At 38.3% G+C, this 18,525-nt stretch overlaps 1 protein-coding gene across 3 annotated transcripts in view; it reads right to left on the minus strand.

Annotated features, from left to right (window-relative positions):
• Nucleotides 1–18,525, minus strand: part of TMTC2 (transmembrane O-mannosyltransferase targeting cadherins 2) — a 350,769-nt gene that overhangs the window by 66,657 nt on the left and 265,587 nt on the right. For all 3 annotated transcript variants that reach the window (XM_061639643.1, XM_061639646.1, XM_061639644.1), the window contains one exon: nucleotides 6,639–6,760. In XM_061639643.1, the coding sequence (XP_061495627.1) occupies nucleotides 6,639–6,760 (122 nt within the window). The remainder of the gene's footprint in view (nucleotides 1–6,638; nucleotides 6,761–18,525) is intronic.

The following is an 18,525-nucleotide window of genomic DNA, read 5'->3' on the forward strand; positions in this document are numbered from 1 at the left end:
CAACACCTGAGCAGTTCTCCCAAAAAGAACTCAATGATCTGATACGAGACCTCAGTCTGTCAAAGCAAGCATCTGAACTTTTAGCATCCAGGCTAATGGAAAAGAACTGTCTACAGCCGGAAGCTAACATAACAGCTTATCGGACAAGAGAGGAGGGACTTCTTCCATACTTCAGCCAAGATGAAGAACTTGTATACTGCAATAACATTCCTGGACTTCTTCTCCAAATGGGACTACCGGAATATCGACCAGAAGATTGGCGGCTTTTTATAGACAGCTCCACCAGAAGCTTGAAATGTGTTTTATTGCACAATGGTAACCGCTATGCATCTCTTCCAATTGCTCACTCAATAAAACTTAAAGAAGAATATGAAAATATCAAAATGGTCTTGCAGAAACTCTGCTATCACGAGCACCAGTGGTCTATTTGTGTTGATCTAAAGATGGTGAACTTCTTGCTTGGGCAGCAAAGTGGATACACGAAGTACCCTTGTTTCATCTGCTTGTAGGATAGTAGGGCAAAGCGAGATCATTGGAAAAAAGTGACATGGCCTTCAAGGGAACACATGACTAGGTGCAGTGAACATCATTAACAGTTGGTTGACAGAGAAAAAATCATTCTCCCACCACTCCACTTCACTAAATTTATGAATGATGTTGAAGCTTCTGCCTGGTGCAGTTATGTCTCAGTTGTCAAGAACTTCTTGGGTAACCACAAAGCAGACAATTATGAAGAATTGGTGCAAAACATGCTCGCTAACTTTAAACATTTGGGTACTAATATGAGCATAAAGGTACACTATCTCCATAGCCACTTAGACAGATTTCTGGATAATCTTGGTGATTTTAGTGAGGAACATGGGGAGAGGTTCCATCAGGATATAAAGGTGATGGAGGAAAGGTATCAAGGCAGATGGGACAGACACATGATGGCAGACTACTGCTAGAGCCTCCAACGTGATTGTCCTGATGTCCCACATAAAAGAAAATTGTACACACAGCGTTTTTCTATGCATTAACTGTGATTATCTGAATCAGCTTACTTTGTTTTAATGTTATTGTACTGAATACAACGCCATTAGGTATTTCATGTGTTTACCTTTGTATGATTTGAGACAGTTTCCATGTCATTTGTGGGTAGGCTATGCCTGACCATTAAATTTTTTGAATTTGTTATGTTTTTCAATGGGGGCATCCATTATCTCAAAAATTAGAGCCAATCTAGCAAAACCGGTGCCATATTCGGAATCAGCAATACAAAGTTACCCTAAAATCGATCAAACATCATTAGCAATAAAATTAGTGTTGACCAGTGTTAAGGTTCAAACTTGCATTGTTACACCTGAAGTCTGCACCAAGATTTCACACTTATCTAGTTTTATTCTGAACTACTATTTCCTAGCCATGGTTATCCATGACCTTGCAACATCCAGGTTTACTGTATGTAGTATTGATCTTTAAGAACTATTGGAATTTAAGCTAGTTCCAAATACTACCTGACACATCATGTGGCACAGATTTCAACAGCGTTTGAACAGCTTCAGTAACTTCCTATACTATACCAATTCAGTGCAATTCAATGTTCTGTTTTTTTGTTTACACCTGAAAACCTGATATGGCTTGGGACCATACAGGTCTTAAGGACTGCCTGCGCCCCTTGAGAACATCTTGTGATCCTTCTGTGTGCTAAGATTTTGGTGGTCAGGCACTGGGGAGAAGGCACCAATTGCAGGAAAAAGGAAGGAAAGAAGCCCCCAGGTGCATAAGAAAAAGTCTAAATAAAACAGTTCTTCTCAGGGCACTTTGAATATAAGCTGTATAAAACTATTATTACAACCTAATTTGAAAATAATAACAAAAATCAACACATAAAATTTAACCGTATATTATTTCCTCTAAAGTACTTCTTCACACAGCACATAGTTAAACTATGGAATTTACTCCCAAAAGTGATAGTGATGGTCACCAACCTGAACGGCTTTAATGGAAAATTAGACAAATTCATAGAGGATAAGGCTATCAGTGGCTACTAACCCTGATGGATACATTGTACCTCCACTGTCAAAGGCAGTGTGCTTCTGAATATAAGTTGCTGAAACTCATAGGAGGGGAGAGTGCTACTGAAAGGTGCTGCTTGCAGGCTTCCCGTAGGGATCTAGTTGGCTACTGTGACAAAAGGACTAGATGGGCCACTGGCCTGATTCAGCAGGGTGTTCTTTATATGCACAGTACATCTAGTGCAATCAATCTACTTAAAATAATTTAAGCCCATTGATTTCAGTGGGTCTTGGTATGACAGCTGGCAACCACCTAAAATGTTTAGACTGAAACTGGCCATTTCTGTAGAGGTGCTCCACCCGCGGAACACTGTCTTTTCCTGTGCATGCCACACTCATGTCTTTCAGATGCCAGATGAAAATAACTACCCAAGCTGTGTGGCAAATGAGTGTTCTGTTGCTGATCAGGGCATGGCTCAGTCTCCGAAGCACAGAGCTCAGAATGGAAACTCTTCCCTCTCAAACACAGCAACCACAATTTGAAACTGACAAAGCCCCCCTTCAAGTTTGCCTGATTCAAACCGGGGTACACAGCCCAGTGAAGATGTCACCTGCAGCTAGGGACTGAAGAGGCTTGGCAAGCTCCCACCATTTCCACTTGCAAATGGATGACAGCTCTGCACGAGAATTGTCATTTGAAGCCAGGGACTGTAGAAGCATATATGATGTCATGATCCTCAGCTGAAAATAATATAATAATATAAATCCTCTACTACCTCTTACTGTACCTCTTATTTAGTATGGAAGGGGGAATGGTGGCTAATTGGGCTACTCTAACTATTTGAGATTTTCTGAGTGTTCAGATGAAATCAAATTAATTTCTTTTCGGGCTGCACGGGAAGCATCAAGTGCATTTCTATTGTTTATATTTTATTATCTAGTTTTTATTGGATATTTATATGGATTTATTTTACCTTCCTGATTCTGGAATGTTCTAACTTTTGCCTGATTAAATTTTAAAATATATGTTATGCTTTTATATTTGTGTAAGCTGCCTTGGACACTTTTTTTGGCAATACAAGGTATAAATTTATTAAAGTAGATAAGAAGTTCTATCACAATGCAGAACAAGATTCTTAGCATTCAAAACCAAGAAAAAGCAATATAAAAAAGAATGAAAAAAAGGGAAAAACTGCAAGATGATGAACTATATGTTTTCATAATGCATGTTTTCTGAAATGGGATACCTTCATTGCACACCACTGAGTTATCCCCCCCCCCAAGACTGCAATTCTACTTCATATACATTAGCAGGAAGATCTGTGGCCAATGGCTTTCCAACAAAAACCTCTGAAACTGCTCAACCAATATGTATCAATAAAACGTTATTCAAAAGCCCATGTGCATACTGACAATATCAAGGTGAAGGAAGTGTGATTTCCATTAGATTTGCTGACTGACTTGATAGTACTAAGTGAAAAAGTCTCCAAGCCCACTTTGGCCAAGGCTGTTTCTTCTGTGGCATCACAGCAACTAAGCTACTCATAGTCAGAGAGGCTCTGTACCTCTCCTGCCAAGGTCCTCTGTGAAATCAGAGAAGATCCAACCATATATATTGCCAGATCAACCATTTGCACCCAGTAGGATGTGGACATGTTAGTCAGATTATAATTGTGTGTTCAAGCGAGACTGCGGCATATTCTAGAGACAGAGAGGCAAACTGGGATAAGTACATTTGAGAACTCAAGGCCTCATATTACCTGGTAAATGTCACAGTAGACATGAGTACAGATAAAATGTGTCACAGGTTAAATTACCAAGTCTGAAATCTATTCATAATTATGAGACCTCCAATTTTTGGACCTAAAGTCACCTTGATTTGCTAACACTTTTTTGTACCTTCAAGTCTTGACCAAATGATAATTAACTCCTCTACATACTCAAGGCTGCACCTCGTACTGTCATTTTTGACAAGAGACACAATTACAGTATATATGTTGGAAACAGACAAACTGTAATGTTAAAGCTCTTATTAAAAATATGTTTCCCATTCATAAAATAGTTATACATAATCAACATGAGGAAAGGACTTCAGTACTCTGTTAATACTCACCAACCAATTCTAGATTAAGCTGGAAGCTAGTTTCAATAGTGTCTTCCTTAAACAATTCATATAGACTATGAGATCTTGGGGAGTTTAGAACAGCATTATCATAGTGCTATGTACCTTCAAAAAGCTAAATACAGTTCTGGAAAAATAAATAAAATGAAAACAGAGACTTTAGCTCAGGATTGGCTGCCTTCCAGTTATTCAACTAGCTGAGCCACTACTCATATGCTTTAACCACTAAATTGTCCTGTTCTTATGCTTTCTGGTAATACACCCTGGTGAGTTATAATTTTAACATATGAATTTATAATATTACTTGATATGTGGGTTGTGAAATATTTGTTCCAGTTTACTCTAGGCAGGGAGATCATACTTTCACTAGCCATTCTGTTAGAATATACTTTTGGGTTGTATTCTGACACACAACCTAAGATGTAAAAGTGTTTCACAAAATAGCTAAGGTACATAAAACAAAATCTCATACTAAGCTTTTACAAATCTAAGCAAATTAGCATAGGCAACATTAAAAAACACATACAAAATAAGCAAAAGATCTAGACTAGTGCTATTCAAAACCTGCTTAACTTTATCCACATACTGGCATTGACATATAAAATGAGTTTCAAACGAGTGATTTGAAGTTGCATTATTTGTCTGCTGAACAATTATTTCAAGGTTTGGAGTTCAAAAAAACCTAATTTATGATCCTTTGCATTATATAACCCTGGTGCATCTCATTATTTTCTATTAAGACAAACACTGTATATGGCATCGCATTACATATTAAACTCACATAAAGAACACATGCATTTTAAATTCTAATGTCAGGAGTCAATTTTATATTGTGGCTAAAGTCATTACATAATCAGCTTTATTGTACTTGTCACTGACCTTGACAATTTTCTGGTAAAAAAACCAGTATAAGAAGTCCATTACTCAAATTGCAATGAAGTAAAAAACAAAAAACAAAAAAATACAATAAAATTCCCAATTAAACGAAGATAAAGAGATCTGTTATGTTCTTAGAAGTCCCCCACACCAGCTGCCCTAATCCTTTCCACTTCTTTTGCATGAAGTTTCCTTGTAGTTAAAGCCTACAGTACTGTTCTGTATGTCATAAAAGATTAAAATCTTCTAATAGAAAACAGGTGATTTCTTGGTCAGAACAGGATGTTAATCTAGCCAAAATCCCACTCCATCCCTCAATTTTTCTCTTGGCCCATTATATAAGGGACATTTTAGTATAGAATGGATTACATTCTCTGTCTGATTCAGGTTACAAATATAAATCCACTGGGAAACAGGGCTTGTTTGTGCCTGCCATCCAACATGGCAGAAGGCATAATCTGTATACGGAAGTTTGAGAAAAGTAATATACAAGATGAAGAATGTTAAATCCTCAAGGTCTTTGATGGTCCTTTTTACAAAGACAAAATCACTGAGCAATTTTAAATTATTGCAACAGTTTTGTATTTTTTCCACCTTTTTCATATATCTTGTCCCTTAGTTCTTTTTTACCTAGGTGATCCCATGATATTTTGTGCAAATTATACATTTGTGACAGATTATGGATAATGCCACTTGAAGAATGCCATTTCCACTTAAGGAAAAATATGCCTGTTTTACTAACTGTACATCTGACATCATATATCTATCTCTATGAAATCTCAACAACATCATGTGTATCCTTACTTTAACTGTGGCCCAGTCTACCTCGGCTTGCCCCAGATGCTGGGTTCCTGGGGTTTGACACACACAGAGTGGGTTTGCTTGAAGTTACATCTCAACCAAGCAAACTATGACCTGAAAACCTGAAGTTGCAGCCTACTTCAAAGCATGTTTTTCTCTATCCACTTCTAATCGAGACACTGGTATAACCTGGGATAGATGCAGGATTTAGCCCCAATTTGAGTGGTGTCGCTGGAGGCATGTTCTCATTCATTCCCATTGGGAAAAGCAAAGTCCCTCACTTGGCATCAAGTTGCAATCCCATCATCCTGACAATGGACAATCTAGCTATTAACAACAAAGCCCTCCATAGGGATAGGAAGAAACATTGCTCCCTCATGAAAGGCCTCCCATGATACCCCAGCAAAACTATGAGATAGGTTCATGAGAAGGAATTAAGGAAGAACACCCTGAACAAAAGTTTCTCTGGGGTGAAGGAGCTCATATTTGTATTCTATGTTGTGGACAAAGAGCCACTCCTATTCAGAGCCCACAAGCCATGTTTAGATTTGGCAAACAGAGCACATCCAGTCTTCTCTCTGGATTCAGTGATTTGGGAAGTGGGGGAGAAGGAGAGCAAAATTGGGGAGGAGGAAGAGTACCTTCCATTACACTAAGCCTTTTCGCTTAACCCTCCACCCCCCTACTGAATGAACAGGAATATTTGAGAAATCTGGCCGTAAAGGTAATGTAAATAGTTATCTGTGTCTGTCATTCATTAGGAGTGAATGCTATCACCCAAGTAGTAGAATGCAGACAAAATGATTGAAATGAGCATATTCTTTTCCTAATGGTTGGCTCACCGTTAAAGCCAGGAGTTTTCCATATGTGAGATGAGCTGGAATGTGGTCTGTTTTGGAGCGCAGCGATTCCACATACCAGTGTTCTGCTTCAGGTAATCTGCTGAGTCTCATGTAGGCTTCCCCTGCACAGAAGAATGGAAAAACAGTTACAGGACATGGAGTCTTAATAAAATATATATAGAGATAGAAATTGAGTTAATTTGATGGGATCTAACAATTTAACTTAGTCATTTAAAACATTTATATTCTACTTCTCTAAAGCTTGCAATGACTTACAACAAATGATAAAATGCAAATACAGAACTTCTAAAGATTCACAACAGCAGCAGCAGCAACTCCTCATGAAGATTCTGCAGCCAAAACTCTTACGAAAGGTAAGTTTTATACTCCAGACCCAGGGCTGACCTTAGACATTTTCCTGCCTGAGGCAAAGGATAAAATGCCTCCCCACCCTCTGCTCTCAGTTTCAGGCACAGAATACAGCCAGACTGGAAGTAAAATCTTACTTCATCACTGAACACAGGAGCATAGGACACTTGTACAGAGTCAGACCAGTGATTCATCTAGCTTAGTAATGTCTAATGCCTCTCTGGGGTTCAGAGTGGGGGCATTCCCAGCCCTACCTGAAGATGTCAGGGATTGAACCTGGGACTTTCTGCATGCAAAGCAGCTGCTTTTCTATTGACCTATATACTACTTCCCTTAGTATCTCCACTGGAAGAAAAATATCCTCCAGTGCATCTGAGGACAGTAGGCTAGTTAAGGTAGTACACGTAGGTAGCTCTTATCTGCTACAGAGGCGAATGGCCAAGGAGTTTGGGAGGAAAGGCTGGGAGGGGGGAGGTTCCACTGCTGTCTCCCCTACATCTGTTGCCTGAGGCCATTGCCTCTGTCTAGCTAATTGTAGGGACAACGCTGCAAATTATACTAATTTAAAACACAGATAAACTTGGAAGTTAGAGCTCAGTGTCATAATGTTTAACTATTTTTTATAGAACTCCTTTACTGTTAAAAATAAATAAATGGCAATTTACAAAGTAAGACCAGTACAATGAAACAAAGACAGAATATAAACCAGAATATCCAGAGTTCAGTAAAGCTGAATTTAAGGATCAGTGTTTGGGAATGCTCATATATATAGGTAAGTTTTTATGAACTGACAGACTTCAGCTAGCACCTAATAATTAACAATGTTGGCACCAGCTAGACCATTGGGGAAGCATGTTCCATAAGCGGTGTGCTCTTACAAATGATCCAACATAAAATAATTCCCCATATTCATCCATGAAGGGTTGCTAAAGCTGTCACAGCCATGTACACAGGTCAAAATTCCTGACTAAAATGGGGCATGGAAGGCTATTTCACCCAGATTGACCTGCACTTGCTCTGCTACTGGATGCTCAATATGATTAGAAACAAGTCTAAAGAGCGTTAGAATGTCTCTATATAAAACCTTTTCGTGCACAATTTTGCAGAAGAGATAGTTGTATTGTGCTGAAAACTGTCAAGATGGAAGACAAATTCCTATCAATAATTCTTTAAAAGAAAACTATTCATAATTCCTCTAAGGTTTTTTCCCAATCAGTCAACGCAGCACATTTAATCAGTAAAATGTCCCTTTACCAAAGCATTTGTTGTCGGACAGTCTGTGATGTTGGGGATAGTCTGTGAGGCTGAGGAGAATGGACATGGCCACAACAGTGGCTGTATAATATAGCCAGCATGGATTTTTTGCATTCCACAATGTTAAATTGAAAATATCCCCCATGCCATTCTGATGCTTCCCAAAAGCTCATTTCAAACCAAAACCTTACAAAACTTATAGTCCTTAACTCAGAAACGCTTGCTCAAGAACCCTCTAAGTTTTCATGGTGATATACAAAAACACTCAGAGAGAATCAAGAGTTCAAAGTATCAAACAAGAGAAAAAATCCAACCCCCTTTGGACTTTTTTGTCAGTGGTCTCATAATTTAGTGGAAATTAATTAAAAATCAGAGATGTTCACTGAGTATCTGTAATCCTGTTACTGACCTTGCCCCATACTCTGACCATCTTCTGCAGTTTAAAAGTTAAAAAAATAACTGGCTGATTTTTAATTTATTTAATAATAATAATAATAATAATAAATTTAATTTATGCATCGCCTATCTGACCAATGGCCACTCTAGGCGACTTACATATGAAAAATTAAAACACAATACAATAATACAAAATACAATAGAACAGTGCGACAGCAAAAGCAATAATAATACAGGGCATGAGGCATTTAATCATAGCATTTAGCCCTCCCCGGAAATCCCGAAGGCCTGTTGAAAGAGCCAGGTCTTTAAGGCTTTTCGGAAGATATTTAGGGAAGAAATTTAACATTGGAGTCAATGATAAGCATGGGCATGCTCAGTAAGAATCAACTCTCAGTGTTCTTACAGCCAGACTCACAGCTGTTTGGATTGGCTAATCAGGGGGCCACACCCACGCCAAACAGTTATTTCACTTGAGACAGTCATGGCTTCCCCCAATGAATCCTGGGAAGTGTAGTTTGTGAAGGGTGCTGAGAGTTGATAGGAGACTCCTATTCCCCTGGCAGAACTCCAGCAGCCAGAGCAGTTGTATCTCTGTGAGTGGAATAAGGTGTCTCCTAGCAACTCTCAGCAGCCTTCACAAACTACACTTCCCAGGATTTTTCATGGGAAGCCATGTCTGTCTCAAGTGAAATAAAGGTATGTTGTGGATGTGGCCAGGGACAGCTTTGGTTTAAATTTGGGTGGGAGAATACATATACCTGCTGCAGAATAAAAAGGTGGGGTAAACTCTGAAAAACAATGATACTGTTCCTTTTGGAAAGGAAAGGGGCTTTCCTTCTGCCCAGTGAACCCAATCTCCTCCCCTCCCCCTTCCCTCCCTTTCTCCCTACCCCTACCCTTCCGCCCCTTCTCTCCCAGTTTGGGTTGGTCTTTCACAGTCCTGTGCCGCTTTGAAGAATTTGGTAACATGTGCCTCTGAGTATATGGTGAGTGGTGGCAACACCTGCACTCAGGACTACATCTCCAAAGATGGACAATTACATTTTTGTATTTTGATGGTGTTGTTCTTACTTTGCTTCTTTCCTGTGCTCCTACTGTTTCTACAGAGAATCTAACCTAGATTATATTTTTCTCGTTATATTTCTCGCATTATTAATTGTAGAAACCTGTGTCAAATTTATTTTCATTTTTTTCAAAGCATTTAAATTAGTCAATGTCATGATGGTTTCAAACTGGAGGTTATGTTCTATTTCTATTTTGGGTGTATTAACAGTTGAATCTGAAACTGCAGTTTGATGTAAAATCAGACTGATTACAATATGTTGCTACTTAAGCAATGAATCTAGTTGTTAGAAAAAACAAACGTGGCCTTCCCAAGATGCATGTTTTCAGCCTGCTATGCTTAAACTACTCCACTTAAGGAAAGGTGGGCATGGTCAATTAAAAACATAGCGCACACTTAGACATTTCCTAGAATATATTTCACCTTCCACTGTTTTATGTTGTGCAAACTGAGACACTCCTCATGTCCACTGAAGATTATTCTGCAGAAAGTGTCATTATTCCAATTATTTTTGTAGTTTTTTTAGTATAAATTATGTAAAGTGTTGCTGTACTTCACATATTCACAGAAGCAGAAGCAAAAGAAAACAATTTACTGTAGGAAAATTCATAAAATGCAACGTAAATCAAACATATTTAAAGTGACTATATCAACTATATTAACTGTCTTAATATTGTTGCTTCCTCCCTGCTGAAACAAGATCAGCACAGCACATGTCTTGTTTCTGTTATTTGGGGTGATTGCAGGTGTTGTCACCACTCATATGCTCAGAGGCACATGTTACCAAATTCTTCCAAGCTACACAGGAAGTGGGTTGGACTGTGAAAGACCAACCCAAATTGTGTTTGCATTTTGACAAATGTGTAGGGCAGTACAATATCTCAGAGGAGGTCAGGTCTCCTGTTCACCTGGTGCATTCACCATAGCTGCCCAATTTCCCTGCTTTTTCAAGTTAGATAGAAATATCTGTGGGCTATAGGTATGTTTTTCTTTTTTTGGCTATTAGTGAATATCACAAATGTGTCATGGGATTGTGTAGTTTGAATAGTTTGGGATGCTTGAGCATTTGAGCTGCTGACAGATAAATGTAGGTGAAGGGGCTGATTGCTTGTCCAGGCAGTGGCAAAAAGGACGGTGCTCTTCTCCACAGAGTGGCAGCTTGCCATATGACCTCAGGCAGCTCAGTACTGAGCTGGCCTCTGGAGACCATCTGGCAAGACAACCAAGCCAGGTTGCAGGGGATTAGGGATGATAGGGAGCTCTCTTCTATCATTGGCCTTTATGCTTTCTGCCATTAGTTCAAATGTAGAGAATTTGAATTGTAAATTAACAATAAAGTTCTGACCTAGTTTAATCCAAAATATTGATGTCCATCTCTTCTTTGTCCTTGCAAATACAACACATCATTTTGATTGATGGTAATACATTTGGGTATCATTTTGACTCTGTTGCCTAAATCTGTAGTATGAAAGGGGTTTCCAACTCTTGGAACAATTCAAAACAGGATGATGAGTGGTTTGGAATTTTATATTAATAACAATGCAAAATTGGGTATGAATATCTAAATCTATAAAATGTAATTCCAATATAAGTAAATAAAGAATATTCAACTTTAATATCCTCAAAAAATAGTATGCATATAAATATACAGAAAACAAGAACATATGTAACAAATGAATAAAATGTCTAAAATATTGTTGTTATTAACATATATATATATATATAATTATATCCAAACATCAGCTGATACAGCCAGCAATAGTATGGCAAACAAGTGTTTGTTGTGGGACAAACAGTTTTGTTATAAACCAAATGCATTTCTATCCTATCAAAATATATGTAATGCAATCATGTGACTATAACTGTTTACTGGAGTATAAAAACAAAAAGAATAAATGTACTTAACATTACTAAAACTCTAACTCTCTTTAAAATTTCTTTATATGATACTCACCTATTATTATTATTAATTTAATTTATATCCCACCCTTCCTCCTAGTAGGAGCCCAGGGTGGCCAACAATAAAAAACAGACTTTAAACAAAACGTCTTTAAAAACATCTTTTTACAAAAGCTTTTAAAACATCTTAAAAAGCAATTCCAGCACAGATACAGATTGGAATAAGGTCAGGTCTTTACTTAAAAGGCTTGTTTAAAGAGGAAGGTCTTCGGGGAGCCGCCGAAAAGGTAGAGATGGTGTCTGTCTAAGGGGAGATAATTCCCAAAGGGGAGGTGGCACTACACTAAAGGTCTGCTTCCTTTGTTGTGTGGAATGGACTTCCTGATAAGATGGTATCTACAGGAGGCCCTAACATGCAGAGCATAGTGCAGAGCTTGGAAAAGTTACTTTTTTGAACTACAACTCCCATCAGCCCCAGCCAGCATGGCCACTGGATTGGGCTGATGGGAGTTATAGTTTAAAAAAGTAACTTTTCCAAGCTCTGGCATAGTGATCTACTGAGTATATAAGGGTTAAGACGATCTTTCAGGTATTCTGGTCCCAAGCTCTATAGGGCTTTGTACACCAAAACCAGAACCTTGAATTTAGCCCGGTAGCTAATAGGCAGCCAATGCAATTCTTTCAGCAGTGGGGTGACATGTTGGTGATACCCTGCCCCAGTGAGCAGTCTCGCTGCTGCATTTTATACAAGCTGTAGCTTCTGGACTAAAAGCAAGGGCAGCCCCACATAGATCATTACAGTAATCCAGCCTGGAGGTTATCAGTGCATGGACAACAGTGGTCAGGCTATCCCAGTCCAGAAAAGGCCACAGCTGTCCTACCAGCCGAAGCTGGTGAAAGGCACTCCTAGCCACTGAGGTCACCTGGGCCTCTAGCAACAATGATGGATCTAGGGGCACTTCCCGACTACCAAGTTCCTCTTTCAGGAGAACATCTCCTAAGTATATATTTACATTCATTGATGAATCTTGAGTTATGGATATTGTTATATGGATTGCCCAGTCTGAAAAAGTAGGCAATCCCAAGTTCAAAACAGTCAAATTAAATTTAATATAGTAATCTCCAAATGTCATAACATTAGGCACTCACCATGTCTAATTCAAAGGCTTTCTCCAAGATAGTAATTTCCAAAGGTCAGTCAGCAAATGTTTTTTCTGTTCAGGTCAGTATATGATATATTGACACACTAGTACTGTGAAAAACCTTATATAGTGAGGAGGGGCTTTGCCCTTGCTCCCTTTGCTCGCCAACTCTCCAACCATCGTCAAACACACACATGCACACACAGGGGCAGAGCCCACCTGCTTGCTTTAATCACCAACCTACATCCCCAAACACCAACCCCCATCCCCAAACTGGGCTCCTACTGGAAGGATATAAATTTAATAATAAATAAATACACACATACCCCAGACACCACACACACACACCAGGGACCACCACGCACACACACACTCTCTCTGTCACACACACACACATTTCCTCTCACCATCACATACCCCCCTCACCACTGCTACCCCTCCAGACACCCACACTCCTCACCCCAACCTGCTTATCTCAGCTGTTGAGCCACTCCTGCCTTCCTACCCACCCTTCTGCTGCTGCCTCTGCCACCTCTGTGGTTTCAATGGTCAGGGCCTCTGCCATCACTGTGGCTACCACAGCCACTGCCATGTAGCCCACCCACTTGCTTAGCAGTCTTTGGCACCTTGCCATACCCTGATGTCATGCTGTGTGACATCATGACGGCTTACCTTTTTATATAGATAGCTAGATACACATACTAGAAGATACTTGCAGGATAGAAACATGGTTGGTCTATAACAAAACTGTCTGTCAAATGACACTTTCTTTGCCATACAATTGCTGGCTATATCAGCTGATGTTTAGATATAATTCTATATATATCTGTGTTCATAAAAACACTATTTTAGAAATTTTATTCACTTGTTACATATTTTCTTGTTTTCTGTATTTTTATATACTCTTGGTTTGAGAGGATTAAAATTGAATAGTCTTTATTTACTTATATTGGAATTACATTTTGTAGGTTTAGACATACATATCCAATTCTGCACCATTATTTATCTCTGGAGGCTGGGTTTTATATTTCCTTGTTCATTTAATTTGGAGTTTTCTATTGCCTTCTGACTCTTAATATCACCCGGGTAAATTGGGTTTATGCTCATTCATCTTTTCAACTGATCTCAACATTAGTTTTAAGGACCTGTGATTTGATATGTTAACAGTGGAAGTATGAAGAACTCAAATTAGCTGTTACTGTTTTTGCCAGAGGGTGGGGAGACACCCCTACTATATGGGAATACCCCAATTAACAGGGTAAAGAAACTCCAGATACCATGGATTAGATTTCATAGAATGATCTCAGAATGACTAAGTTGCCATAATTTTAACTACTCTCTGAACATTATCTTAGGGTGTGCTGCCAGAAATTCCATTACTGATCCCTGAATGTCAAGCAGTATTAAAATGCATTCCTATAAATATATGCAATGATTATTTATAAATAACTTTCAGTTTGTAATCTACATCTCTCTATAGCCAGTACCAACAGCTGTGGTCACTTTGTTAAAAATTTAGTCAACAGATTCTTTAAGAGTTATGGTGAGAAATAAGGATTTTAAACACAAGATGGTGTCAACTTTAATGGGTTTCCCCTTTGTATGCATGTGTTTTAAAATACACATAGTTGAACATTTTAAACTTGAAAGTATCCAATAAATAACAACTTCTAGCCACGTAAATATAGCTGAGCATGCAGCAGAATTTCCTCCTGCAATATCGTATTATTTGAAAGACAAACAAATTATAGTTAAAAGCAGAAATAAGGGCTCAGCCAAAAGATTTCAGCTCAGTTAATTATTCATTTTTGTTAAAATAAATCAATTTTAATAGCTCCAGATGCTTCTTGGCAACCTGAACATGTAGGGGTTTTTGGAGCAAAAAGACTTAAAATATTAAGGTCTGTAAAATGCTACTGTTTGTTATAAAAATGACAGACACAAGCAAATCACCCTTGCTTAAACTGCCCATGCATGTGGGTTGTGTGCATTTGCTGAATGTGCTGTATGGAACCCATTTACCTTAGGTCTATCAGCCTTTATAGCTCATTTATTTGAAAAACACAAGAGATCCATGTAACAAATTCGTATCTACACATGAGAACAGAATAGTTAACCTGTGGCCCTCCAGATGCTGCTGAACAGCAACTCCTATTAGCCAGAGTCAGCAAGGCCCAATGTTCAGGGATGATATGAGTGGCAGTTCAAGCAACTTCTAGAGGGCTACAGATTAGCCACCCCAGACTAACTGATTTAAGCCTCTTAAAACAACATGCAACACTGTCCCAAAAATCTGTGCAACATGTAATAACATTTCATGTATATTTAAGTTGCCACAAACATCAAACATATTTATTTACAGAATGATAAACAAAGCATGTAGGCATTTGTTAAATGTAACAATGAAAGATAGTAGTTTGTGTTATTTAAAATAACTTTGGACTATCCTTCATTAAAAGATACCAGGTGGTGTAGAAAAGTCTGAATAAAAATTTACACCACATACAAATGTAATTGAAAAACCAACAAATAAACATATCAAAATACAATGACAAAAATATATCAATGGGTGGAGAGATATGGAAACCATGACCTAGTAAGACTGCGATTGGATCTCCACACTCCACTGCATGGATGCTCTTTGCTAAAATTTAAAGAAATGGAAGATTCAGTCATGAATATCCATCATGTTGTCTAGTATCAGAAGCTTGATGCAGCTGAACTTTGTCTCCACAAAGCCTCACAGCTGTTGGGATGCACTTTCCCTCCTCAGCATATTATACAGAGAAGTCAGGGAGGCCACAGCAGCATCCATCTGAAGTGTGGGAGGTGCAACAGGAACCAACAGGGAACTCTTTCAGGGTTACAACAAAGGAGCAAGCCAGGAAAGTAATCCCTAGGACACCTCCATGATGAGAAGGGTCCCAGCCCTCCTATATTAAGAGCCAATGACTCATCAAGACCTCTCTGAGGAAAAGACAGTTTTGGGGCTCTGAGAGCACTCATATGTTAGCTACTCTTATCTGGGGGACACTTCAGAACAAGAGGGACACTACATCTAGTTAGCCCTAATTCAGTGCAATATGGAGTGGTGGTCTTAGGATCAGATGCCAGGTGTGTCATGACTGTTGTTGACCTTGGCCAAATTAATTCTTTCTCAGAATAACAAAATTGACTTGAAAGGGTTACAAGAAGAAAAATATAAGCCACTTTTACACAGTAGAAGGGACACCCCAAAATAAAATAAAATCTAAACACCAGTGGGAAATCACTAATTTGGTTGGTAAAAATCAGGCACAGTTTGGTTGGTTGGTCTGCCAAGAACAGTTAAAAAGACCCCTAGAAGACCCTAATTTTAAAAAGTTTTTTTTAAAAAATGTATAAACCGGTTAATAAAAAAAATTAAGTGGTGTACATAAAATACACTAATACATAAAATACACCAATAATACACAAATAAAACAGCAAATATTAAAAACAATTATATATAACTAGATGCGTGTCTGGGTAGGCTTGCTCAAATAAAAACTTTTTAGCAGGTTTCTGAAACAGTATTATGAGGGTGCCATAATACAGGCACAGAGTTCCAAAGCACAGGTGCTACTGCATTGGAAGATCAACTCCTAATGTGGAATGAACATTATATGGCACTTGTAGAAGTGTAGCCTGTCACATTATTGTGATGACAACATCTACTTTTTAAAAAAAATATAATCCTGGGAGAATTGGAAGTGCCATCCTGGGCTCCTTCTGGAAGTAAGGGCAGGATATAAATTTAATTAATTAAATAACAATAATAATAATAAATGACACTTCAATATTACTAGAAACAAGCTATAAATTGAGTCCCTTTCTTCCCTTTTTGAATAAGGGAAAGAGGAGGAATAGCTCAGTCTTCCCACTGCAGTTCTTTAAGGTTCTTCCAGACAGCCCTCTCTGACTTTTTAAAACATTAATTTCTAAAAAACAAAACCAACGACGAATGGAAAAATATTTCACTCATCTTCACAATAATCTTGTCTTAATATGATGAAATATTCACCAAGCTGGTACATAAGCCAGTGTGGTACAGTGGTTAGAGTGCTGGACTAGGACCTGGGAGACCAAGGTTCGAATCCCACTCAGCCATGAAGCTCACTGGTGACCTTGGGCCAGGGTTGTTGTGGGGATTAAATGAAGAGGGGAAGAACCATGTCTGCTGCCTTGAGCTCCTTAGTGAAAAAGGTGGGCTAAAAATAAATAAATAAATAAATAAAATACTCATAAACTATCTAATCAATACTACTAGATCTCATACCTTGCACTTCCTTAGAAACTATCATCACTATTATTAGGATGAAAATGCAATTATGGCTTGTTTATTTAGTCATGTTCAGTATTTTAGATAGTTTAAAAATGTAAGAATATAAGAAGAGCCTGCTGGATCAGGCCTGTGGCCCATCTAGTCCAGCATCCTATTCTTACAGAGACCAACCAGCTGTCCGTAGGAAGCCCACAAGCCGGACCTGAGGGCAAGATCATTCTCCCCTCTTGTGATTTCCGACAACTGGTTTTCAGAAGAAGCATACTGCCTCTGACTATGGTGGGAGAACACAGTCATCATGGCGAGTAGCCACTCATAACCTTATCCTCCATGAAATATTATTCTTGAATATAGTGCACTATGAATCTGAAACAATATATGCTTTCATTTTGCAGCAAAGAAAGGAATATTACCTTTTAGGATAAGTTAACCTTAAATGAGCATAACTAACGTAAGCCCATTCATCCACAGCCATTAATATAACACAATGCACATTAATAATGTGGGGCTTATCAAACGAAGTTGGGGAGAGTGACCAGAGTCTTTTTAAAAAGCTATTAATATCTCTTCACAGCTGTTTGGTATAGAAGGGGTATAGCAGCAGCAGTTATACCGAAAACCTTTGATTCCCATCCCAAACAGCCAGCATTTAATATTGTAGCTTGGGGGGGGGGAAGGCTCTGAGGAATAGACCCAGCAACTAGATTGGAAGTGGAAACCTAATGAACACCCCATAGTTGTGAACACAGTTCCTTACTCAGCTAAGGAAGCCTAGCTGGATGTGGATGAAAGTATGCAGCAAGAAACATTATATTTTAATGTGGCTATTTTTACCCTGCACTGTTGGTACTCACAATTTAATATCTAAGACAGGAATAGTATATATAATTAAGAGCTTTAAACTTGCCTTGCATCAACAAAATTATTGAGATTAATGATAGCTTTGATCTTTAAGTGATATACATAACAGAGAAAGATCAAATGTGAAGCTACTATTATACTCCCAAGAGAAATCTGATGACTTTTAATAAGATATCTCCAGAGTCTATGTGATGGAAGTACAATTGTACAGAACTTAAATTATAGTATAAAAAGAAAAGTGGGAAAAGAAATTTATTTATTCCCAACTGAATACCAAAGTCTTAATTATGCCAGACAAAAATTGTTATACGAAGTGAAAGATTAGTAACTGTTTAATATATGCAGGCAGTGGCTACAATAAGGCACCTTGTTTAGCATACTAATTGAACGTCATCTTAGTATTTTAAGGGGACAAGGGGGAAAGAGGCAATTATATTTTATTGTATTTCTCAGTGGAAAACATGTTGTAACAAATTTTGGATTTACATAACCTGCATTGAGGTGGTATGCAGTCTGTTCCTGATGTAAAAGACTATGCTTGTGAGATCTTTCTTATGATTTATTCCCAGTTAATAGAATGCCTTATGCTTCAAGTAC

This window comes from Rhineura floridana, chromosome 8, assembly GCF_030035675.1.
Source record: "Rhineura floridana isolate rRhiFlo1 chromosome 8, rRhiFlo1.hap2, whole genome shotgun sequence".
In the NCBI taxonomy this organism is placed as follows: Eukaryota; Metazoa; Chordata; class Lepidosauria; order Squamata; family Rhineuridae; genus Rhineura; species Rhineura floridana.